Below are 26,572 nucleotides of genomic sequence, written 5' to 3'. Positions count from 1 at the left end.
GAGACAGATCACCTTATGCGCAGCTGGAATTTCTGTTTCGTCAAACTTTCCTTCTCATTATAATCAAATATCACAGTGATGCAGAAGAAGAAAATCACAGATTGGGAACCTTTGGAGGAAAATCTTTTTAACTCTGTAACTTGTTATTTCAACATATTTGCAAAACACATCTGCTAAAAAGAGGGCAACTAAATAAAGTATGAAATAATGCTGATCTGGTAATAAATATCATGAGATTAATGCTTGCTTAGAAAACGATACAGATCAATGCTATTTAACTCCTGTCTTTTGCAGTGAATTTTCTTCTATTGTTAGAAGCAAACAATATGTTCTTTTAATTGAAATATGGAAAGGGAAGCGAATGTAATCTGAAATATGTAAAGATCATAATGCAGAAATTTGAAGGAAAAACAAACTAAATTAGAAAATGTAAATTCTGTAAAACGGAAAACATGAAAAATATGTATAAACAATCACTAAGAAAGCATGCTCAAAACCCTTTTTTTTTTTTCATAGTTCTATTCAGACTTTCATTATCCTTCACATTAGCTCTTTGTTTGGCTGAACTGCTTTTTGTTCAAAATGGGACTTTACACCGGAATACAAAGCATGGATGAGCCAGTAAAGTCTGGAAGAGTTTAACCACCGCAGGGTTCTCACCTCAACTGGGGAAAACTACTTTGAAATTGAGTAGAGCAACTTCTTGACCATGAAGGCTTATAAATTCCCCTAAAACAGTCTTCCCAGATTAACTGGACCTGTCTTAACTCCGATGGGCAGCCTGACTCGTTAAGAAGTGTTATGTCCCTAAAGCGTGAATACTTAAATATAAATATATAGTGGATGTATTCTTGTCATAAAAAGTCCAGATCAAAACCTGCTGAGCTAAATGTTGTTTTATGATCTCTGCAGATGTTCCAGTAAAGAAGAAAAAACTGGGCAAAAATCCAGATGTGGATACAAGTTTCCTGCCAGATAGAGACAGAGAGGTCAGGTTTATGCTTTCAGTTGGCTGTGATAAAGCTTTATGAGCTGTCAGACTGTCCAAAAAGATTACTGTTGGTGAACATAAAAGTTTGGACTAAACCGTTTTTTTTATTTTTTGAAGCTTTTGTTTTTTTATTTGCTTTTTTACTCTTAAGGAGGAGGAGAACCGCCTGAGAGAAGAGCTGAGACAGGAGTGGGAGCTGAAACAGGAGAAGATCAAGAGTAAGTAATAGATTTTTACTGTGGTGTGTGACCCACCTCCTAGTCCTGAGTTTCACCATATTTTTTAACTTTTGCCTTTAGATGAGGAGATTGAAATTACCTTTAGCTACTGGGACGGCTCAGGCCATCGGAAGACTGTCAAGGTAAATTCAGGGTGGATTTAAACTGAAGGAATATTATTCAGGAATTTCCTGCCTTATTCATTTACTGTCTGAGTTTTCACCTCATCTTTCGGGATAAAAACCTGTTAGTAGGGTGGAAACGTTACAGCCTTTCTCCAAAAGGGATGAAGTCTTCAAACATCACATCTTAACAGAATTCCAAAAAAACTTTAAAACATTCCACTGGACTTTGTATCCAAGTTTGGAAATTTTTCGCCTTCCATCCAGGAAGCTTTTTCAATTCAAAATATTAGGAATAGCGTTGAGTTCGAGGTTTTATACAGTAGCAGGGCTTCAACGACTCCCATTCCAAATGGGTGGACCCCTTTGCTTGTTCTAATTTGCATGTGTTCAACATAAAAACAAGGCGTTGTTGGGCTAATGGGGCCTAGGCCAAAGTTCAACTGAAAAAAACTCATTGCTTACCTTCATTCACCTGTGACACAGCCAATCATCTTTGAACCACACCTCCATGAACGCCAATCGGCTTCCAAAGTTCATCTTAAAAGGCCTCTGATCTGTTTTTCTCTGCTTCTTTGGGCAGGCAGTGGATGCGCTTTGTGACTTGATTCAGATGACACAATTTTAACCCACCTTTAACCCCTCCTCCACCTTCGTAGCTAAAGCTTCATCAGTGTCATTCCTCCCGGACTCTTACTCTTTTGAGCCTGGTTCTGCCAGAGGTTTCTTCCCAACAAGGAGTTTTTCCTCTCCACTGTCGCCTAATTCTTGCTCATCATGGACAGGTTCTCTCAACCTGTGTTATCCAACTGGACTCCCATCTTCCAGGTCCCAGAGTGAAGCTCTAGTATCAGCTCAAGTAGCTTACTGGATCTCCCCATAAAGCTCAACGTACCGTCTCGCTAACCAGCAGTCTATAGACTGACCAACTTCATCTGTCTCCACTCCACCACCAGTTTCAGACCTTGCTCTGTTCATGCATATCTATCAAAATTAAGTGCTATGTTTCCTGCCAAGGTCTGAGCGCCAAAGACAATGTAATTGTATCAATAAATTTCTCCTAATTGTCTTTTTCTTCATGTGAGTTTTTCAGATTGAACTATATAAAACCTCGAACTCAACGCTATTCCTGACATTTTTAATTGGAAAAAGCTTCCTGGATGGGAAGCGAAATGTCTTCACACATGGAAACCAAGTCCAGTGGATTGTTTTAAATTTTTTTTGGAATGACTATGACCTGGATGAGAAAGCTATAACATCACATGTGCAGCAGTGTACACAGCCTTTGCCTCGAAGATTATCCTTAATATCTTCCTAAGGCTCAATTAGTGTCCACCTGAAGTCATTTCCTTACAGATGAATGAATTATCTGTAGACCTCCAGTCTACCTGATGTAGATTTTCTTAAGGATTTGAAAGTCCCAATTGATGATAAAGGTCTTTGGTGTGGATACAACGTCCCATTTTTGGAGGAAAACTTTTTTTTTCAGTGGATGTTAAATTACTTGAACTTTTTAAGTTGTTAGCTGCTTTCCTTAAGTGAAGCATGGCGGTGGCAGCATCATGCAATGCACATAGTGTAAGATGAATGCAGCAGAAATTCTGGATTTTAATAGATAGAAGTATCTTCTAAAATGCTTTTATGGGGTGATGTCTTCTGAGTTTTTAAGGAAATAAATACATTTTGATAAAAGTTTTAGCAAAACTACATGTGGAAAAAGAAAAGTAATGTGAATACTTTTCAAATGAGGCTCTGTTTGGAATAAAATTTACAGAGGAAAACACTAAACTATTCGACTGATTCAATTTTTTTCAACCTTTTTGTCATATCAGTTAAAATTAAACTTATTCTTTATTAACTTTCATGGCAGATATAACCATGAATGCCTGCATACAGCCATCAGTGCAGAAAGACTGAACGACTCCTCAAAGGAATATTTCTGGGTTTTACCTGATTTTGTTCTGAGGCACAAATAAAATCCAGAACTGTCACAAACCAACAGATTTGAAAGTAGGTCAACGAGTTATGTTTGTGTCCCATCAGACAGGCTATAATTATTAGACATTGGGGATGTTACCCAACTGACTTCTACATTTATTTTATTCCAGAAATGGATTGAAATAAGCCCAGTGTCTATATTAAAGCTGATTGTGGTGTTTCCTCAAACTGTCTCTTCCCACTGTTCTGAAAAATTAGAAAGTATTTTGATAACATGTGAGCCTAACTGGCAGAACAGATTACTAATAAAACACCACTATTGAAATAAGTTCAGAGAGGGAAATCTTCTGGCTCTGAGTAAAATCCTCTGTGTGTGTTTATATTGCAGATGAAGAAGGGGAACACCATCCAGAACTTCTTGCAGAAGGCCCTGGAGGTCCTCAGGAAGGACTTCAGTGAGCTCAGGTGGGTTTAGCCAGAGGAATGTTTGGATAAAAGAGTATAAGTGAAAAGATGTTCTGAAAAATAACATTTCCATCCATTGATGGAACTGTAATTGACAGAGTTAAAGCAGGATGAAAAGATCCTTTTTCTGGAAACGTTATTCAATGAAAAGAAATGTCTGTTTAAAGACCAATGGGAACAGTTGAAAAGGTTATTTTATCCTGCACTTTAAGAAAACTGAGAAAATAAAAAAAATGCAGAAAATAAAATATTTTTAGTTTTTCTTTGCAAGTGTTTTTATTTAATACATGTTTTAATAGAAAAAATGATTATGCATAAAGTAAATAGTTAAAACCTTTTATTTCATAAATAAATAAATATTACATTTATCATGTCTCTAACTTTAATTACCCCCAAACTATGATGGTAAAAGAACTAAGCAAGGTAGATTTATTTACCCACCACATTTCATGCACAAGGCAACTCAATGTGCCTCACAGCAACACCCGTGTTACAAACACAATAAAGAAATTCAGTAAATACGTAAATACATTTTATATATTAAAAGTAGTTAAAATACAATCAGTCGCCATTGGCAACACGAAATAGGCATGTTTTCATTCTGGACTTAAACATAGTCAGCGTTGAGGCTTGTTTTGCGTCCTCACTGAGGCTGTTCCAGACTTTGGCTGCATGAAATTGAAATGGGCCCTCACCATGTCTATTAGTGACTCTAGGAACCACCAGGAGACCCCTCCCTGAGATCTCAAGGCCCAAGGTGGTTCATATGGCTCTAATATATCAGATATGTACTTTGGTGTTAAACCATGAGAAGACTTGCACAGAAGTAGAGCTGTTTAAAGGTCTATTCTCTGAGCCACAGGAAGCCAGTGGAGAGACCAGAGCACTGGATTTATATGGTCATATTTCCTGGTTCTGGTCAGAACTCGAGCAGCAGCATTTTGGATAAACTGCCAATGAACAGGCCTTTGCAATAGCTGTAGACAAATGCAAGACTAGTTTAAACACTATGTTTTTTATTTTAGTAATGTAGTTTGTACTTTTGAACTGTTGGATCTGAAGAAAGTTCTTAGTAGGGCTTCCAAATGAAGAAGGAAAAAAATCGAGTTTTGAAAAATTAACCAAGTAAAGAATTATTTTGCAACCCGGAAATAAGCTGAAATAGGCTGTTAATCGCTTAATCAAACAATTTAAGACTGTGGATTCAGTGTTTCTATCAGGTATTCACACTCATGAACTCCTGTAAGCAAATGCAAAAAAGCGTTCTTTCTTTGAAAACGTTGGGTCTAATGAGTTGCATAAGCAAGGCATCCCGCATCATTAAAGTCGTAGGGAAGTCATATTTAAATGTTAAATTATGTACTCTTTATCAGACCATATTGTCCCAAAAGTTAGAAAATTTCTCTTTTTTTCTCGTTATCTTATGTAGGCCAGTTAGTTATACATCAGGCTGTACACCTAAATTCGGCCAATCAAATTTCTTCGGTCATAGCCTCTTGATTCATATGTCGCAGCTAATATAAGCAACGGTTGAAATAAGAATCAATTTATTTTACCATAGAGTTCCGTCCCAGTTTTCACGGGGATGGACATCTGTGTCTTTGGCAGGCTTAGAGCTAACAAAACTGGCAGCGTTGCGAGGCAATGGGCTCAAACATGTACAGCTGTAAGCCTTCTACCCCAAATTAAGCTTCTGCCACACTGGCGTCCTCTTCCACAACAACTCTGTCCCCTTCTTTCTCCTCTAAATAAAAAATGTATGACGGAGGAGACTCATCCACAAACTCCGACACAAAACTTTCTTCCTCTTGCATGTTTCTGTTGTCTATAGCGTTCCTTGACACTGTGGTTGCTAAGTGCTACTTTGTCCCAATGTCATTTCCCATTGGGAACCTACAAGCACTAAGTTGCTAACTTGTTTGCAAGATGCTTCCGAAACACCGGCCACAACTAAACTTGCTTGCGAACCTGCCGCCACAACAATCTCGCCCCTTGATAATCAACCAATCACATTCACTTTATTCACTCTTGTAAAGTCGGGCACCACTCGGGAGAATTCGAAAATACAACCGTTGCAACAGCCGCTTCCCTACGACTTTAATGGTGAGTCTGGAGCAGTAAGACTTAAACTACTTTAAAAAAGTCAAGTGGAGGAACCAAAAGATTTCACAATCCCTCCTCAGAAGGATTCAAATGGCTGCTTGTCAAGACATGAAATGGTATGTGACCCAATTTAAGCTTGGAACTGGTGCCAACTGCAGAGGTTTTAAAAACAAAAGACGATGTGAAGGTGATTAACAAGAATGGCCGAGCTAAGGGATTCTCCATCAGATATAGTCAAAGTCTCAGGTATTAGTATGCTGATACAAAAAGCACAAATATTTACCAAGTTGTTCTCATACCTGTTGTTGTTGTTGACCATTTTTCTCTGAGTAATATCAACTAGAACATGACATTTTTCTTGATTCAGTGGGTCATATGGTTCCAGCAGGAATCCTGTAGGACAGAAGTGGATTTGAATAATCGTTCTCAGATCAGGAAGATACAAGAATAAAAGGGAAGTAAGATCAAATATGATTAAAATAAGAACATATTATGTTCAAAACAAAGCTCTCATTAGCTGGCCAGTGAGCAGAGGCAGAGCAGGCTGTCAGACGATGAACAGCAGAGGAGAAGAATAGCTGAATAAATCCCAACAGACTGATAAGAACTACCTGAAGATGATGGAATTACCAGAGATAATTAAGAACTAACATTTGTTTTGTCTGCAAAGAAAGTTTTTATTAGTTTATTGATCTCAAAGTGGAGAATTGTACTTGTTACATCGGCGAGATAGTCAAAGAGATGGACGTGCCAAAAGGAGGAAAAGGTGCATAAGGGTATATGACTATATGACTATGACACATGAAGTCTCTTATTTAGCAAGATTATTATACAGGCTTATTGCACAGGGTATTAAATAGTGATTGCACATTAGATATTGCAAAAGTTAGGGGTCGTTTTGTTTTTCTTGTTAGCCTTTAATATCCGGTTGAAGATGTGTGGAGAGTTGGGGACAGTTTTCACCATTGCAGCAGCATTGGTAGGGTGTAAGGATTAAGTGCTACCATAATTTCTGCAAAAGGCTTGCTGCTATGAGGAGACATGCATCAGCATTAGGTTTAACAGAATGTAAGAGAGGAAGGTTGGGCGAATACAAGTTGGGGATGCTTTTATTTGGCTTTGTTTTCAAATATACTGCTGACCAGAGGTACAGTTACCAGTAATGAACTAATAATTTTACTCAGGTAGAAGTAGAAATACACCCGAATATTAAATAGTTTGTTAAAAAGGCTGCTCAAACTCTTTACATTCTTTTTCCTTTACTCGGGTGTTAGGGTCATGACTAAATCTCTCTTTGTGGGAGTGGTATGGGACACTAGTGAAAATCCGTCCCTGTGTCATCCTCCAATATCAGTCGATCAAACCGTTTTTGTTTTGTTTTGTTTTGTTTTTCATTCCACGCTACAAAATGTGATAAAACTGTCTATGATTTTGGCTTGTCAGTATAGTTATCAGTCAATTCTTAAAGGTGCAAAATGGGTATCATATTGGAAATCAAATTTTACCTGTATTTGGACATTCCTAGCGGAGCTACGCACTACACAAATTCTTTATTGCAAAAAAAGTGATATAAAAAGGAACCGTTTGTCTTTTTTGTCCCTCTTTGCCCTTTTTTCCCATTAAGTTTTTTTTTTTTTTTTTTCAGGAATATCAGAGCCATCTGTATTTGATAAAAGCATGACATTATGCTAAAGAAAGAACTTATCTTCCTCCAGAAATGTTTCAGAAGTATTAAACATCATCCTCCCATTTCAAATGTTTCACATTTGGTGATTCTGAGATCAGAATCACAAATGCTGTTCCGTCGTTGTTGCCTGAATTTTAACATTTCGTATCAGAAGAAGAATTTCAAACACATATTTGTCCTGCTAGCTCAATTCTTGCAGTACTCTTGCATGTCTGGACAAGACCCTTTCCCATGCATACCTTTATGTTTAAATAATATTCAATTCAGTTCAGTTTATTTATATACTGCCAATTCATAACACATGTCATCTCAAGGCGCTTTACAGTTCACCAGATCATACAGTCAGATTGATTCAAAATAAATCTCCAGAAGGCTTTCAGTTGGATGTGTATTCATCATGGCGCATGCGCTCTCTCTTTGCAGGTAAACTATATCAATTGTAGGAGTCTTTGCCCCATCAGTAGTGGAAAATTAGATGTTTTCTTCCCAAAAATCAATTCAAATTACATTTAGTTTCTCTTTTAAAGATTTGATGTTAGACTAGAATAATTAAGCCTCCCGACTAAAAATGTTCAGAGCACTTTTGTATTCATTTATTTGCCATTTAGTTTCAAAAGCTCCATTAGTTCTGATCCTTTTAGCTTCTGTGTCATGTTCTATATATAAGAATCTAATCAAATCAGGACCCAGATTTTATTCTGTTATTTTATTTTATTTATTTTTTTTACTTTTTCTTCTGTTTTTTTTAAGTCTTGTTGAGTGAGGTGTGTTGCTGATGTTTCCCTTTTGTATCACTTGTTTTCTCTGCAGGTCTGCTGGAGTGGAGCAGCTGATGTATATTAAGGAGGACCTGATAATCCCACATGTGAGCCCAGTCTGTTCTCTGTTACATAGAGGAAGAAGGTTGCAAATGGCTTTAAAATGTAAACATGGCAGTCCGTTTGGTTAAATCATTCCTTGTTTCTTTGTTATTAGCACCACAGTTTTTACGACTTCATTGTGACAAAAGCCAGAGGAAAGTCTGGTAAGTTAACATTTTCTGCTCTTTGAACAATTAACTTTGCTTTATTTTAGCAAAGCTTAAATATAAACAAGGGGTGAAAAGCTGCTCACCAAGGTAGGTTTATCCCAGAGGCTAAATGCCAATCAGACATGTGATCTCTGTTTTAGCTGACTGAGGCAGTTTACTATGGAGGATCTAATAGTAAGCTATTTCAAATTTAACATTTGAATCATGCAATGTCCAATCCAATTTGAAAATAATTTTCTAATTGCACATTTTGAACGGAATTATTAAAGCGGAATTGTAAATTTAATGTATTAATCCATTGTTAGATATGGGAATTTGAACATGTATTTTCAAAACCAATTTCTAAATGGATGTTTAAAAACAAAATAAATCGGATTCATAAATCTGAATAAATACCTTTCCTTATCACAACTTTATAAAAATGTTATTCCTTATTCTATTTCTCACTTCCATTCTCTAATTTTTAAAAAAAAAATTGTATTGTCTCTGTTATCTTCTCCGTGACCATTCTGTTCCCTGAGCACAATTGAAACCAGTTAAACTCTCATGACATCATGCTGGTCAGTCAGACATGCCATACACATCTTCAGCTTTTTAAAAATGTTTCTTTTCATCTATCAGCTGGTTCTCTCTCTTATACCTCTTTCCAACTGGCCAGAAAACCAGTTTAAACCCAGGAACAATCGGCTTTTAGGGGCAGTGGGAACACCTAACTGACATGTGTCTACCCAGTTCACACGCCTCGGCCAAAGAGACCTGCGTTAAAATCTCCTGGGCTCTGATCCGCATGCTGTGGGAACATCAGAGCTGGGTTGACCCGCAAAATTACATGACACCATAGAACACAGCGTACGCAACACTGTGCAGGTCGCTTCTGATCTAATAATCCAAAAGAACCCTGTTTACATTCGACAAACATGGTACAGCACTGGTGGGAGGGATTCGGAGGGACAAAAGAGCGAAACAATAAAGCATGCGCTGGCATCCTTACATGTTTCTTTCCATTGTTTACTTTCTCGGTATCTATCACAATAGTAACATCATGAATGCTAACACAGCGTGATGGTGTCATCAGACACGCAGCTGCAAGGGAGCAGAGGCCATGCAGCGCTTTCAGCTGCAGGTCAGACCCTGCTTTTTTTTGCCAGATGGAAGGGAGTCATATACCGATTGTTAGTGGGTCAACCCATGATGAAAACCCCTGTTTAACGCACTATTTTCAGTGGCAAAGATGCTTTATATTGCCACATTTGGTTTACAAAATGACCAGTGAGGGAGCTTTTTACATCTGAAGAACATTGGTAAAACTGGCTTCTATTGTGCTCAGGGACCAGAAGGGAAAAGGTCAACAGAATGCAAGTTGAAAAAGAAAATGTGTTTGGAATAACAGTTCTAAATGTGTGATTACGAAAGGTTTTTATAATTAGATTCATAAATTTAGTTTTTAAACATCTATTTAGATTTTTATTACCATTCACTTTGTGGACATTGTTTTAAGTACATAGTTGTATAATTTTATTTGTTGATGTGATTAAAGATAATTTCCGTGAATAAATAAAAACCCCAAAAAGTGAAACTGTTAGTATTGTTACATGAATAAGTTTTGTTTAAGAAGACCTTCAACGCTACTGCTTTTCTTGTTTCTTGTATTGTGTTCGACAGCCAGACTCTGTCACAGGTTCTGCATCTTTCCTATTGGTTTATTATTACTGTCTTGTTTCTTTCTTTAGTTTGTAGCTGCTTTCCTTAATCAGGCAAGAAATGTATCTGCGGTAGACACAAAATGTTAAAACAAATGCATTCCTTCAGGTTTTATCAATTTCTTCTGTTCTTGGAAAAAGCTGCATATGCTTACAGGAAATTCCAATTTTGAGATCAGAAACTTGGATGTTCCTGGGATTCTTAAAAAAAGGCTGTTTTCAATTTAGTGGTTCTGTTTGCATTTGAAAATAAGTGAAACCAGCTCCTCCTTTCTTTCACATTTGTGTTAATTTATAATGAGAGACAGAATTATTCGGAACACGTTTGGGGAAATTTATTGCCTTGTTTGTTGGAGAAATCTCTGTAACCATGGTCAGGTCAATTAGTTCTATTTTATGATTTTTTTTCTCTTTTTTGCCGTGTTAACAGGCCCTTTGTTCAGCTTTGATGTTCACGATGATATCCGACTAGTGAATGACGCCACTGTGGAAAAGGATGAGGTGAGAAATTCACAGAAAAAATAGATCTACAGTTAAAAGTTAAGGGTGAGTGAACAGATAACAGAGAGGTGGGTGTTGATACAAAGCAATGCTTATGGGAATTTAATCCGCCTTCCTAATTGATGAGCTTTTGAACCCACAAAGCTGCTTTAAATCTTTGAGCATCAATCCTCAAAACTGACTTGGGGAGAATACTTTTAGAGCTTGCTCATTTTTGTATAATGTAGATAGATGGAAACATTGATGGTTGTTCCAGAACATTTAGTCTGGAATTGTTTTTGTGGTTGAACCATTAGCCAGTTCAAACACAGGAGAGGGTGGTGATGCTGAGATAGTCACACTCTAAGCTTGAGGGTTACAGCTAATATGGCCACATCAGCCCAGCTAGGAAACACATGGCGCAGGGAAACACAGCTTGCCCCCGGTACAGTAGAATGACCAGTTTTTAGTTTAGAAGTATAAATGAAAATAGATCTATTTAAATGAAAATGATTTTCAAATAAATCCTTCGTCATTCTATTATGAAAAATTATCTTCTGTATAGCTAAACAACTTCACCTGTGCTTCGCTGCCAGGGTTGTCAGATCTGCCTGTTTCTAGTCCAAAACCAACATGACCTCCCACATAAAAAAAAGAATAATTTATTATGAATCTTGTGTTAAAACTCGACCAGCCGGTTTTAGTATTCACAAAATCTAGGTGGTATATTTGTGGAGATGTAAGCTTTTTCTCCCAGCTTTTAAGCTTTTAAATAACCCATCTTGTTTCAATCTGTTTTAATCCAGTTTCTTTTTTTTTATTGTCGCCGCTCTATTTTATGAGTGTTTTTATGTTGATGTTTTGTTCTCTGAGAGAAGCTCTCCCGGAGGTGGGAGTTGAACACATCCCTGACCGAAGGCTCCACCAGACGTTCCCAGCGGACCCTTACTACATGTTTGGGCCTGCCGAGTCTTTCAGGCTTCCTCCTCTTCCAACGTATCCAGCTCACCACCAGGTGGTGGTCGGTGGACAGCTTCGCCCCTCTCTTCACCCGAGTGTCCAAGACATACGGCCGAAGATCAGAAGATATGACTACAAAGTCGATCATCGACCTTCGGCCTAGGGTGTCTTGGTGCAAAGTGCACCGATGGACATACTTATGCCTGAACATGGTGTTCATTATGGACAATCCGTGACTTGCACAGAAGTCCAATAATGAAACACCACTCGGGTTCAGAGCTGGGGCCCGTTCCTCCAGATCACGCCCCTCCAGGTGTCACTGTCATTTCCCACGTGGGCGTTGAAGTCTCCCAGCAGAATGATGGAATCCCCTGGAGGGGCAGTTTCTAAGACCCTCCCCAGGGATGCTAAGAGGGCCTGGTACTCCGTACTGCCGTTCGGCCCATAGGCCGAAACAACTGTCAGAGTCCTCCCTTCAACCCGAAGGCGAAGGGATGCGACCCTCTCGTCTACCGGAGTAAACTCCAACACGAGACAGCTGAGCTGGGGGGAGAAAAGCAGCCCCATCCCCGCCCTCCACCTCTCTCCGCGAGTCACTCCAGAGTAGAAGAGAGTCCAGCCTCTCTCAAGGAGCTGGGTTCCAGAGCCCTGACTGTGTGTGGAGGCGAGCCCAACTATTTCTAGGTGGTATTTCCACCTCCCGTACAAGCTCTGGCTCCTTCCCCGCCAGTGAGGTGACATTCCACGTCCCCAGAGCCAGTTTAAGCGCCCGCGGATCAGGTCGCCGAGGTCTCCGCCTCTGGCTGCCGCCCAATCCCCTTTGCATCGGTCCCTCATGGTACCCCCTGCAGGTGGTGGGCCCACTGGGGGATGGCCTCGCGTCGCTCCTTCGGGCTGGGCCCGGTCGGGTCCCGCGAGGAAGAACCCGACCACCAGGCGATCCCACCTCCGGGAGAGCTTCTCTCAGGTGCCGGGGGAGGTTGGAGACATGGAGTCCTAATAGGCTGTGTTCTCTGCCTCTATTGTCGATGCAGCTGCCCATAGCTGTGGCCGTAAGGTTTGCGGTGCCTGTCGTGGTGGCAATCCCCGAACCCAGTGGCGGACACCGATAGTAAGGGATGCTGTCAAGCTGAAGAAGGAGTCCTATCGAACTTGTCACTGAGGTGGTCAAAAAACTCCACGGTGGCAAGGCTTTCGGGGGTGGACGAGATCCGTCCTGAGTATCTTAGAGCTCTGGATGTTGTCGGGCTGTCATGGTTGACACGTCTCTTCAACATCGCGTGGAGGTCGGGGACAGTCCCCCTGGATTGGCAGACTGGGGTGGTGGTTCCCCTCCACAAGAAGGGGGACCGGAGGGTGTGTTCCAACTATCGGGGAATCACACTTCTAAGCCTCCCCGGAAAGGCCTATGCCAGGGTGCTGGAGAGGAGAGTCCGGCTGATTGTCGAACCTCGGCTGCAGGAGGAGCAGTGTGGTTTTCGTCCTGGCCGTGGAACCGTGGACCAGCTCTACACCCTCTGCAGGGTACTTGAGGGTTCTTGGGAGTTTGCCCAACCAGTCCGCATGTGTTTTGTGGACTTGGAGAAGGCATTCGACCGTGTCCCTCGTGCTGCCCTGTGGGGGGTGCTCCAGGAGTATGGAGTCGGGGGCCCTTTATTAGGGGCCATCCGTTCCCTGTACAAGCGGAGCAGGAGTCTGGTTCGTATTGCCGGCATTAAGTCGGACCTGTTCCCAGTGCATGTTGGACTCCGACAGGGCTGCCCTCTGTCACCGGTCCTGTTCATAACTCTTATGGACAGGATTTCTAGGCACAGCCAAAGACCGGAGGGAGTCTGGTTTGGGGAACAGCGGATCTCGTCCCTGCTTTTTGCGGATGACGTAATTCTGCTGGCTCCCTCCTGCCAAGACCTACAGCGTGCGCTGGGGCGGTTCGCAGCCAAGTGTGAAGCAGCCGGGATGAGAATCAGCTCCTCCAAATCTGAGGCCATGGTTCTCGACCGGAAAAAGGTGGCTTGTCCCCTTCAGGTTGGAGGAGAGTCCCTGCCTCAAGTGGAGGAGTTCAAGTATCTTGGGGTCCTGTTCACGAGTGAGGGAAGAATGGAGCGGGAGATCGATAGACGGATCGGTGCGGCTGCTGCAATAATGCGGATGCTGCACCGGTCTGTCGTGGTGAAGAGAGAGCTGAGCGAAAAGGCAAAGCTCTCAATTTACCGTTCGGTCTATGTTCCTACCCTCACCTATGGTCATGAAATCTGGCTCATGACCGAAAGAACGAGATACCGGATACAAGCGGCTGAAATGAGCTTTCTCCGTAGGGTGGCTGGTATCTCCTTAGCGATAGGGTGAGGAGCTTGGTCATTCGGGAGAGGCTCAGTGTAGAGCCGGTTCTCCTCCACATCGAGAGGAGTCAGTTGAGGTGGCTTGGACATCTTCTTCGGATGCCCCCTGGACGCTTCCCTCGGGAGGTGTTCCAGGCACGTCCCAGCAGGAGGAGGCCCAGGGGACGACCCAGGACATGCTGGAGAGACTATGTCTCTCGGCTGGCCTGGGAGTGCCTAGGGCTTCCCACAACACAGCTGGAGGAGGTGTCAGCGGAGAAGGAAGTCTGGGAGTCTCTGCTTAGTCTGCTGCCCCCGCGACCCGGTTCCGGATAAAGCAGGAGACGACGATGAGTACGAGTACAAGTTTTGTTCTCTTTAGTCCATCTTTTTTCAGTATAACATTTTTTTTGTTTTTTGTTTTTTTATCTAAAAAATCTAAATATTTCACCAATCTTGTAGCTTCAAATAAGCATAGGCCTCAAGTCCTTTTTAGTGTCCTGGATAGGATTGTTAATCCCTTGATTAGACCTGGCCCTGTGGCCTCTGTTGAACTTTGTGAGGCTTTTTCTGAGTTTTTCACAGAAAAAATTGTAGCTCTTAGAGACTCGAATACCGTTTTAGATTTAGACTCCCAAGAAATGCCACAATGCACAGCTGTTGTGGATCATTTTCAGACAGTTTCTTTAGATTAACTGACTTCAGTTATTAAGCATCTGCGGCCATCAAATTATTCTTTGGATTGTCTTCCTGCTGGTCTGATAAATTAAATTTTTGTCACTTCCAGCCATTTTATTTTAATTGTGATAAATGCCAGTCAGGTCGTGTCCCATCAATACTTAAACATGCTGTGGTTAAACCCCTTCTTAAAAAACCCAATCTAGACTAAAGCGTACTAGCAACTTTTAGGCCAATTTCCAACTCCCTTTTTTATCCAAGGTTTTGGAAAAATTAGTTCTTAATCAATTTGAGATGCTTTTAAAAGACAATAATGTAACTGAGAAATTTCAGTCTGTGTTTAAAGCTGCACATAGCGCTGAAACAGCTTTGCTTCAAGTGTACAATGATCTTTTAACAGTTGCAGTTTTATTACTTTTAGATCTGAGTGCTGCATTTGACACTGTAGATCATCAGATTATTTTACACAGATTAAAACATTATGTTGGCCTGAGAGGCCCAGTATTTGAATGGTTTAAATCGTATTTAGAAAAGAGAACTTTTTCAGTTCATCTTGACCAATGCTGTTCTGAGGCCAAACCTTTAAAGTATGGCGTTCCCCAAGGCTCAATTCTAGGTCCTATTTTATTTATTTTGTTTTTACTGCCTCTTGGTCAGATTTTCCATAAGTTTGGTGTTTAAAAAAATACACTTAATCAGGCTGAATCACTGAGTTTTAATCGGAGTAGTGGCCTCATAAACAATGATATATAAGAAAAGCGCTGTGACTCATGCCCTTGGATGCTGCCATTGGTTCACTTTGAGCTATTGCAGGCAGATAAACACCAACGCTACTGCCCCACAAGCAGACAGAGAGCCAGCTTTGAAAACAATGGGGAAGTAACCAAGTTTGGAAGGATTCCCAAATTCCCAATGGTCAGATGTTTTTTTTTTTTTTTTTTTTTTTTTCCCTAACCAGTAACTTCCAGCATTGCTGCACCAGTGGATGGCCAGAATTCTATGGCTGTAGTTGTATCTCTGAGTCAGTCTTGACAGTTTGCATATTCAGGGGGTATTGCCTCTAACATGGAGAAAAATTTTCAAGAGAAAGGAGTGGGCTTAATTAGCATAGAAAGGAGATATGGTGTAGCATATATAAAAAGTAAACACCCCCACATGTTACAAAAAACCAGTGAGAGGGGATATTGCAGCATGTCCAAAAGTTAACATCTTCTCGACTGGTTTCAATGAAGTGACAACTTTACTACAGGGGTCTCCACTTGGGTGGCAATTAATGATTATTTTGCAAATCGATTAGTCTGTCCATCATTTTTTTTTCATCGATTACTAATCTGATAGTCAAGTGTTCCTTACAGAAGACTTCTTACGTATTTAAACCAGGTGAAACTAAATGTTGCAGGATTAAAGTAACACATTTTGTCCCACACAAATTCAGAGTGAGTGTTACTTTAACACTTACTGTGTAGATAGAGCACATTGATAGATTAAATTTTTTTTATATTAAATGCAAAATGATTATATACACTTATATACTGGTAGATATATATTTTGGTAGAATTACTGCTCTTTGTGGGTTGCTATTAGGAAGCCTGTCTCTTTTTTTTCATCAGGCTTGAGGAACTTGTTGTTGCATTCATTTATTGACACAACTCTTAATGCTCCATTTGATTAGAGGATGTTTTTTGGCAAATTATCTCAGTTTTTTTATACAGGGATTAAGAGCTTTAAAGCAGAGGCTCAAAGCTTATGTTCCATTGTAATTTCAGCAGAAAATGTTGACTGACTGATAAGTTGGTTAAGATGAAAGATCATTGTTCATGCTTCTGTGTCTCTGTCTGGATAAAGTCTCATGCAGGTAAAGTGGTGCTAAGAAGCTGGTATGAAAAGAACAAGCACATCTTTCCTGCCAGTCGCTGGGAACCTTATGATCCAGAAAAGAAATGGGACAAATACACGGTAAGAAAAAAAAAATTCTCTTCTGGGTCGTTCTCTACCAATTTTACTCACATGTTGATTGAAATCTATTTCCCACTAATGTTTTGGAACAGTCTCTGCCCACCAACCCAAGCCATTAAGTCCAAATCCTGAGATGACTTTAATAGCCACAGATGTATAAATTCCAACACATAGTAAGGTTAGCTACCTCTAGAAACATCTGTCAAAGAGTGGTCTTTCTCAGAAGCAGGCCAATTTCCAGCTTTGTATTACAATAGGATGCCTCTTTACAATACATTCATGGGAGTAATTTCCTTGCTTTTAAATATTTTATTGTCAGCTGTTGGTGATATCGATATGATAAAATGGAAAAACAAAAAGATAACGAATGACAGACCCTGAGTTATAGAAATCAAGAACACTTATGCTCTTGTTCTTGTTTCATAATAAACCTTAACATAACTTGTATGCCAAACATAAAACACAGACATAAATTAGAGTAACTTGCAGAAGACATTAATCACTTTTAGAAGGGAAACATAAATTACCCTCAGAAAAAAAAAATCTCGTAAGGTCTGTAAAACCTGAAATTTTTTCCAGATGGTCATGGGACAAATGATGCATTGACAAAGGGGGGGTGGGTTCCCCAGCAAAGAGTCTGAGTCCAGATTTAGTTTGTGGAATCCCAAAACCTCTCCTCTGAGCTTTCGTTACCACACAGGCTAATAAAAATGGTTGGCTTTTTTTTAACCACAGCAGCATATTCTGAGGAACATAAGGCATAGAGGTAAATGTTCTTCTACAGAGGGGGCCGGTAAAGATCGCCAGAACTTTATGTTGGGTCTAGATAAGCTACAGGAGCTAGAACAGCTTTTAGAGAGCTGTATGTATGTATCGAACGTGGCAGTATGTGAAAACCTAAACGCATCCTGTTGGTATTTTTCTACAAAAAAAATCTAGCCTTTTTCGGGCCTCTCTGCCCCTCCCATCCTTGTTGACCATCTTTAGCAAACCTTAGGTGACTTAGGTTGGGGTCACCTCATGGCTGTCTCTGGAAAATGCGAGAGGAGCTGAACGGCTTGAAGTGGACGCAGCAAAATTGGTCAAAATTGTGGCTTTGTTCCACTCAACATGTGAGGCAGCTGGAGAACGTGTGCCACCGGTGTTTAAAAGCTGTAAATAAGTAGGATTCAGAGGAGGGGAATAACAGTGATGTGGTGAAGCAGAGACACATAGAGAAGGAGGTCATAATGTCTCCAACAGATCAGTAAGAAATAGCATAACATGTTAAAACAGCAGATTAAATAATGAACTAAGAATACCCACAAGAAATGTTTTTACCATTATAGCAACAATTGGTAATGGAAAGAGATTGATCACTGGCATAAAGTGATGGAGCGATGGGTCTTTAACGTTTTCCAGGCCATGGACCCCCAAACTGATGTCGTGATTTTATAATGGTATTAAATTGTGTTATATCAAACTGGTCCTATAATCACTCTATTACAGATGGAGTAATGTAATGAGAGTAATTTCTCCCTGGGATTATTAAAGTATTTCTGATTCCTGGTTGATGGGACAGGTGTTATGAATGAAACGGTCCCCAGCTTAAAAGAGCTCCTGTGTGTCTCTGAATGTGTGCATTGATGACTGAAAGACATCTTCTGCCTCCATTTATCTGTTTACTTCAGTGTGTTGAATTCATGTTAATGTGTATTTAAACAAATTTCAATTAAATAATTGCAGGGGGGAATATAAAAAAAAAAAGTCTAATCAACCAAAACGTTTGCGACCCCCGTGCAGTACCTCCATGGACACCCTAGGGGTCGCAGACCCTCTGTTGAAAGCCTCTGTGATAGAGAGTATATTTGTAGAAAGTGCCTTCTGTTAAAAACAGCATGTACCATCATTATGTCCCTATCTAATGCAACATAGAGATATTTTATGTATGGAGAGCTGAGGGCAGCAGGGTGGATCTCTGTTTTTGAATACAGCTATGACAAAAAGGGAATAGAGTAGCACATAAGCATTGGTTAATGTAGGTGAAAGTAGAAGTAGTCATACTCTAGAGGAAGACATATTTGGTTGAAGGCCTTTGGATTGAATATTTACTTGAATAAAAACGGTAAAAATAGTATGGATACAAACTAACTTGAGGTAGAAGACATACCTCTGTGTGGGTGGGTGGGTGTGTATACTGCTCAAAAAAGGGAACACTCAAATAGCACATCCTAGATCCCAATGGATGAAATATTCTCATCAAATACTTAGTTCGGTACAAAGTTTAATGTGCTGACAGAAAATTCAGACTAAAATAATCAATGGAAATCAAATTTATTAACCAATGGAAGCCTGGATTTGGAGCCACACACACAAAGTGAAAAAACACACCACAGGCTGATCCAACTTTGATGTCATACATATATATATGTATATATATATATATATTAGGGGTGGAACGGTTCACAAAATCCACGGTTCGGTTCGATTCAAGGTTTCGTGGTCACGGTGTTCGGTTCGATTCGGTATATGTTGATTGTTACACCGAAATCTCATAAAAATTTATGAAATTAATTTAAAAATCCCCCAAAAAATAATGGATTGTAATTATTTTAAATGATCCGCGGAAACCCTGAATCATTTCTGTATGTTTTGCTGCTTTGAATTTAATCATCTCGCGCACACTCTCTACCATCTCCATGGGACTCAGAGGGCAGCGGACGGGAGCCACAGTGGAGGCTGTAGGCTTTGCTTTGTGCAGCCGGTCTGGAGCGCAGCGCAGCGGAGCGGAGCGCTGACGGAGTATGAGGGATTTCGGGGTTAGCATGACATGTTGGTCATGTTGCTGTTAGCATAAACAAAACGTGTTGCACAATGCTTGCACACTGTTGCACTTTTATCCACAACTTTCTTTCCGTCGTCATCGTAGGTCACTCTAAATGCAAAGTGGTCCCATACAGCAGACCTATAAAGGGCTGCTGGCGCATCTTCCAACTCCTGTTCTTTCCCACTCGCCATTCCGACAAAATTCTCCACAACAACTGATTTTTTCCCCTGCTACACCCGGCTAAGCTGCTTCGCTTCTTCTTCTTCTTGTCTACTACTGGTGGTTGGCTTTGGTCGGAGTACCGCCACCTTCGGCTCTGGAGTGTAAACGCTTCGCCTATGAGAAAAAGGAGCAGCGCATGAACCGAACGAAACAAAAAAATACGACAGAGCGAGCCAACACTGCACCTGCAGCGCTGGCTCCCTCTGTCGTATTTTTTTTTCTACCCCCGTTTCAGTCAAGTGGCAGTGATGATGGCGGCGGCGGCGGATGACGCATTAATCGCGCGACACAACTAATCGATGATGAAATTCGTTGCCAACGCTTTTAAAAGTCGATTTTTATCGATTTTATGGATTCATTGTTGCAGCCCTAATATATATATATATATATATATATATATATATATATATATATATATATATATATATGGCATATCTGTAATGTTGAATTGTGCCTGTATGGTAATAAAATCGCCCAGTTTAGATCAGGAGAGCCCTATTTGAAGTCTAATGTCTCTAGCAGAAGGAACTGCGAGGGGTAGATTCTCACGATTGAAAGTGAGAAACTCTCAAGCCTGCAGTTTTATAGCAACAGTTTTAGCTTGGCCCCATACTGTTACAAATCTACCTGCACACATAGCATAGTTCTTGATGACATGGGTAGATTGGGTGTGACGAACCTTGACCTAACCTCATCTTGATGATGGCATTCCTAATGAACCATTTGACGGTTTGTACATAGGGTAACTATAGCCTCACAAATGTTCCCCTGGGAAACACTTAGAAATATCCAGAAAAACCCCTGAACCTTTAGGCAATATATTTTAGGTCAGATAATAAACCCCATCTAACAACTATGCAGCTGATTTGCAGTCCACACGTCCGTCATGAGAAGTTCCCTAAGGACTAGTGGGATCCCCTGGGAAAGCAAGGCCACAGAGTTAGTCTGTGCTTGACCCTTGTTAGACTATAGAATAACCAAAATGTTTTGACATTTAAATATTTAACTTTACTAAAGCAATGAAGCCCATTAGAAAGTTAACTTTTCCACCAGTGAGTTTCTGCTCATAGGTCTAAATCATAACGTGCCATTACAAGTCTCTTCATTTAATGACACCTTTTCAACGTTGGCTAGAATTTAATAATTGTTTAACAAAACAAGACGGCAAGATGGGCTTAGAAAAATTCCAAGCTGGATTTATACCAAGAGGAAATGAGACCCAGGTGGACTTCTTTAGAAACATCACACCCATGCAATACTGTCTGACACTATTAGACAGTACTGTCTGTGAAGTTTTTTGTTGCAAATGTGGAAGAGTTGAAGGGGTGTTTAATCATCTTAAGAGGAACTGCTCTCTGAGCTTTTAATCACAGTGATAATTTTTTTTTTGTGATTTACGATGTGCAGATATGTATAAGCAGGAAAAAAGCAGTACTGTGTCTGCCATAGTGCTCACAAGCAAATACAAGATTGTATTTGTTCAACATTGATTTTAACAAATAAATGTTCCTCTTCTTTAGATATCACCAATTATTAGTGATTTCTAGATAAAATAGTTGTGTTTTAAGCTACTAGGGATGAGGAGGTTCACGGATTTACATTGTTGGTCCAACATGCATACATAGGACGCAAGTGCACAAGTAGATTCAATGTTTTTTTTAAAGAATTAATTTACCATGCATCTTGAACTGGCAAATACCAAAGTTTCATCATTACCTTTTTTTTGGGGGGGAGCATAAATACACCATTTGCTGTGCAACAACAGGGCGACTTAGGATCCTAGTTTAAAGAGATGAAGGCAAGGTGCAATATCTAATTTATGTGGCGAATATTACAAATATGTTAGCCAGCTGCATTATAGAGTCAATCAAAAGAAGCATTATGAGCTCCATCTTAAATCCCAAAGCATGTGCAAAACAAAAACAAAACAAAAAACTGAATGATAATTAAAGATTTCTGTCAATGTCAGATTAATCAATGCATTAAAACTTTTGGTAAAATTTCCTTAATTCTTTAGTGCATTAAAGTCCACTCCAGGTGCATAAAGAAAAAAATCCAAGCAAAAGGAAGGATGTATTTTTTTTCCTTCCCAAATGATTTGGGCAGGAAATCTTGATTATAGGCTGCAATCAGAGTATAGTAGCTCTCTCTGGTTTGTGATTGATGTGAAATCTAAAGATGCACCTGTTTGCTGCCATGGCTGATGCTCTGTGTCATTGTTTGTTTAATTAATACAGTTGAAAGGTTTTAGTTATTTTTTTTTTAAACATGTATTTATTTGATCTATAGCAGAGTTTTGCAACCCGCGGCTTCAGAGCCACATGCAGCTCTTTAGCGCCTCCCTCTCAGCTAACTGGAGCTTATTCAAAGCAAACAAAATGGAAAAAGATTGATTTTTTTGTTGTTGTTTCTTTTAATATAGCGTGTAGGAAGAAAAGCAAGCATTCTTTATGTTTTTTATGTTGATGTAAAAATTTGTATAATAAATTAATTTAAACAATAAATTTAAACATTTCTATCAACAAAGATTTGTTTCATAGCAGTGACACACGTTTCGGCGCGGCACAGGGCTGTTGTAAACAAACCGATGGGGGCACTGTAATTAAATGTTACTGGCTTACTTTCGTTTACATAGCCTACTTTCTTTATCAAAACGCTAATGTTGCAGGCTGTGTTTTAATACACTGTTTCCCCAATACGGGGTGAAAAAAAGTGGAGTGTATTGCTATTGTTGTTTGAAGAGGACAGCATTTTATTTCCAAGTGGAGGTTTGAATTTACGGCAGTCTTATTATGCATATTCAGTTTTTTTCAAATCGTCAAAATAAAACCAAAAAATATATATACTTTTATTGTATTTCTATTATTCCATCAATTCAGGAAGTCATAATAAATTACTACTGTAATGGAAGTTAAACTTAGAGAACCAAATATCGTACAGCAGATTAGTTGTATGGTGAGTCATTTTCACCAGAATAGGCTGCGGGGAAAATATTGAATCATAAATGCTTATTATGCATTTTTAGCCTTCCCTTAGGAGGCTTTTTTTAATCCTTTTAAATTTTTGCTGACAGATCCGTCTTTTGTTTGTTTTTGTTCAATATGGCTCTTTGAAAATTTTGGGTTCGTATACATGATGAAATGATCATGATTTTTTTTTTCTTTTTTTGGTATCCATTTAATGTGCCATACCAAACTCCAGAAAGTTCCACATTAATCACTGCTGTCTTTTCCCACTGTTTGGGAAATAAACCTTATTGTTTTGTCAAATCTAGATGGTGATTGATTATTTTTACATATTTTTTTTATTTTGTGTAAATGGCTCAGCATTACCATACAAGCCTTAGATCTTCAGTTTTGCCAATTGAGTCCATTAGGACATGTAGAAACAAGAGTAACTTGTGGGATATTTTCCCTCTGAAGTTTATTAATGATGTGTTTATTTTAGAATGTTCCAGGAATGTAGACAAACAAAGGAAGTCATTTTTCACCATATCCTTCAGACACAATTCACTGCACAGCTAATAAGAGACATTTTTCTTTCTTTTCATAAAAAAATTTTCTGCAATTTTATTTTTCAGATCCGGTGATTGCCAACGTCTACCTCTGGACTGCTGTTGCAAAGCCTTTGTCATTTATCTCTGTCCTTCACCATAAACCATGTTTCTGTAGCTGGTATTTGAATATTGAACTTTTAATTTTGTTGTCTGTTGTTTTTTGCAATTACACAAATTGACACCTGTAAATAACAATGTATTATCCTGTACATGGTTCTCAAAAAAATAAATAAATAAAAACTAGCCTAGGAAATCAGTGCTGAATAAAAAATACTTTACACTGAAAGGCCTGTGATTGAAACCTATACTGAAGACATTTACTTCCAAGCAGTTCTTATGTTGCATGTTGAGAAGCAGGAAGGAGTGGTTTGATCTGTAAGGCTCATGTTTTGTTAACTTGGGCAGGAATTTCCAGTAACTGCTAAGGCACACACTGCAAACTCTGACAGCTCCACCTGTGGCCTCGGGACACCACTCCCCTCAACTCCTTTTCACTGTCCCTCCTCCCAAGTTCTGAAGTATCAAAGGAGTCCTTGGCGACCAGGTTTTAGATGGAGCAGCCATTCTCTGAGGATAGGTCTTGCAAATATTTTTGTGGCAGCCGTAGAACCATGTGGCGGTCCGTTTTGACATTGTACCAGCTGTTGTTAGTGTCCCAGCCTCTCTGGGCTCGGGCAGAAGGGCCAGTTGAAGTCATTACCCCTCAGATCTGCAGTCTTGAATGCATCCGAAAGGTAAGTTTCGTCTATCTGGGAGGGCTGCTTCAAGCAGTCACGCTCCTGTTTGTGGTATGTGGATCCATGTAAATGAGTTATAGAGAGGCTAACACTTTCAATTGGAAACGGCATGCAGGAAAAACACTCCAACTTTCAGTGCAGCTAGACTCCATGTGTTTAGGTCGTCCAACTTGGCAGATTTTGAAAATAAAATATTGATATAAAGGAAGAAAGAATTACAAAAAAACACCATTTCAGGAGCACGGTAACCAAAGTTACTTTTGAAAAACAGATGTTGTATCCTAACAATTAAATCAGATCCAAGACAATATAAAAGCTGAACGGTTTTTGTCTTGTAAGATGTTTGTTTCAGATTATACTATCCAAAGAAACCATGATGGTGTGTTTAGCCATGACTTTAGCATTTCTTATTTGTGACTTATGCAACATTGGTATCAGGTTTTTCAACATTATTGCTGCTTCTGATGTGCTCTAAATTATCCCATAACTGCCTGTGTGTGTTAGAAGGCATGCAATTTTGTCTTTTCATTTACAGCTGTTGGGGGAGATGACAGGGTACGTGAAATAATTCTTTTAACCGCTAGCAAAGGGTCACTATGAATATAAATTAAGAGATGATCTTGTATTGTAACCGTCTTCAAAAATGGGAAAATTGTTACAGAGCACTTAAAAAAAAAAAAAATCCAAAGGATAAATTTGTAACTGTTACAGAAATCTTACAGAACCAGATTGGAAAGCAAAGGTTTATAATAAATGATCGTCTGGCTTTAAATACCAACTTTGTAACATCAGATTCATTATATAAAAGCTCAGGAACGCTGACATTTTCACTAAATAGCTGTTAAACATTTATTTCCTTTATTACAACAAAACTATAATAAATGGCCCAGGAGGGAAACTGCTATGCCTGAACTAGTATTAAATTAAAATACATTAAAAAAAAAACTTGCACAAAAACCTTAATAATATGAAGGTTAAAATAATATGTTTAATGAACGATAGAAATCTTTTTTTTAAAGTCCTCATAAAGAGAGGAGAAAAAAAATGAAACAATCATGTGAAAATGATCAGTCAAATGAAAACGATATATTCAGGTAAAAAAAAAGAAAATGGTTCGTAAACCTGAAATAAGTACAATTTTAAAAGAAAAAAATTATTTACAGAGGCTGAAAACAGTAAATATTCCAAGCATCTAATGTTTCTTCATCCAAATTTCTATGAGATATGTACCCTGCATGTATAATGACAAATTAAGATCCTTGACTTTCTTAACATACAGTGGTTATAAACTCTTGATCAGATCTAGAATATGTGCAGCAAATAAGTAGCATGTTTGTAAATACACACTGTGCTTAATGGAGATTATAGAGTCCACCAGCAGCTGCAAGGAAAGCTTTTTATTAGGGCTCCTGTTATGCATAGACCCGAGGAGGTAATTTTAAAGTCAAGTATTCCATTTTCCTGAGTGTTGTTACCTCATAAATTACTTTCAGATGGGTTGATTTAGACTAATAACTGGATACAAAAAACACCTTGTTTGTTTATGATTTCCATAATTTGACATTAAGGTGATATTTGTTGGTCATTCATCTTTTTGAACATTACCAACTGTTTTTGATACTTTTTCATTTTGGCTTTGTCTAAATGGATTAATTCATTGGCCATATTGGTTTAATACTGCTTTTGCAAAAAGTCCTGCATTGGATTAATATGTGATAAATAAAGAGGACAGTGAGTGTTAGGTTTATTCAGTGATGATTATAAAGTTAATGTGTGTGCATATGAAACATTGAAGAAATAAGATGCTACATTCTGTCCTCAATCAGGAGGGGTCATTGTAATTGTTCTTTCTTCTGCATATAGTACGAAATAACATTATACAAGCTGACAAAATGTTGCAAGAAAAAAAATTTAAACAAATCTCTCTTTTTATATCAGGTAAATAAATCTGATACAAGGAAATATATGCATCCATCCCTGAAAAATCACATTTTATACTATTTTATTTCCAGATTTAAAGATTTTACATATGTATTTACACAATACAAAAAGTGAGATTTGTTTAGATTTTTTTTCTTGCAACATTGCTTTTTAGAACAAGCTGCTTGAAAACCTAATTCTGTTTCTCAGTAAGACCAAAAGAAAATTTAAATAATTTTCAAAGCAAAAATAGTTTATTATTCCCAAAGGGAAATTAATTGTTGAAGCAATTCCTGCACAGGGGGGGACAAGCAGACGACCATGATTGACTGGACCATCTTTTGTGATTAGTTGGGGTTATTCCTTGATTTCTCACTGACCATTTATTTTAGTTTCAATCCAGACCTTCTATTTCACTGATTGCTAAGCGGCTGTGGGGAGATCTTTAGGCGACATGGTAAAAAATGCGTCAGAAAAGATCTCTACTGCAGCTTTAAGGGCCGGATTTATCAAGATCCAATTTTGCGTGCAGTAATTTGCGCTCGCAAACTGGAATTTTGCGCGAGGGGCAGAACCATGGTTTGCGGGTGATTTAACAAGAGCGATTGCGTAGCTGGTGGCAGGTGCAAAACTGTTGGAGACGCCCTATTTAAATGATGGTTTTGCGCGTTTTGTGGTTTGCGGC

At 39.2% G+C, this 26,572-nt stretch overlaps 2 protein-coding genes across 2 annotated transcripts in view; both read left to right on the top strand.

Annotated features, from left to right (window-relative positions):
• Positions 1-23,505, top strand: part of fam50a (family with sequence similarity 50 member A) — a 31,493-nt gene extending 7,988 nt beyond the window's left edge. The window contains exons 5-13 of the mRNA XM_015380844.1: positions 913-989; positions 1,143-1,209; positions 1,291-1,352; positions 3,658-3,734; positions 8,335-8,389; positions 8,500-8,548; positions 10,685-10,755; positions 16,536-16,646; positions 23,255-23,505. Of these exons, the coding sequence (XP_015236330.1) occupies positions 913-989; positions 1,143-1,209; positions 1,291-1,352; positions 3,658-3,734; positions 8,335-8,389; positions 8,500-8,548; positions 10,685-10,755; positions 16,536-16,646; positions 23,255-23,263 (578 nt within the window). The 3' untranslated portion in view covers positions 23,264-23,505. The remainder of the gene's footprint in view (positions 1-912; positions 990-1,142; positions 1,210-1,290; positions 1,353-3,657; positions 3,735-8,334; positions 8,390-8,499; positions 8,549-10,684; positions 10,756-16,535; positions 16,647-23,254) is intronic.
• Positions 23,506-23,726: 221 nt separating this feature from the next.
• LOC107088575 (interleukin-17 receptor D-like) overlaps positions 23,727-26,572 on the top strand; it is a 35,460-nt gene continuing 32,614 nt past the window's right edge. The window contains exon 1 of the mRNA XM_015380845.1: positions 23,727-23,964. Coding sequence (XP_015236331.1) covers positions 23,782-23,964 — 183 coding nt within the window. The 5' untranslated portion in view covers positions 23,727-23,781. The remainder of the gene's footprint in view (positions 23,965-26,572) is intronic.

This window comes from Cyprinodon variegatus, unplaced genomic scaffold (genome assembly GCF_000732505.1).
Source record: "Cyprinodon variegatus isolate N-32 unplaced genomic scaffold, C_variegatus-1.0 Scaffold222, whole genome shotgun sequence".
Taxonomy (NCBI): Eukaryota; Metazoa; Chordata; class Actinopteri; order Cyprinodontiformes; family Cyprinodontidae; genus Cyprinodon; species Cyprinodon variegatus.
This window is presented reverse-complemented; position numbering and strand designations above follow the sequence as displayed.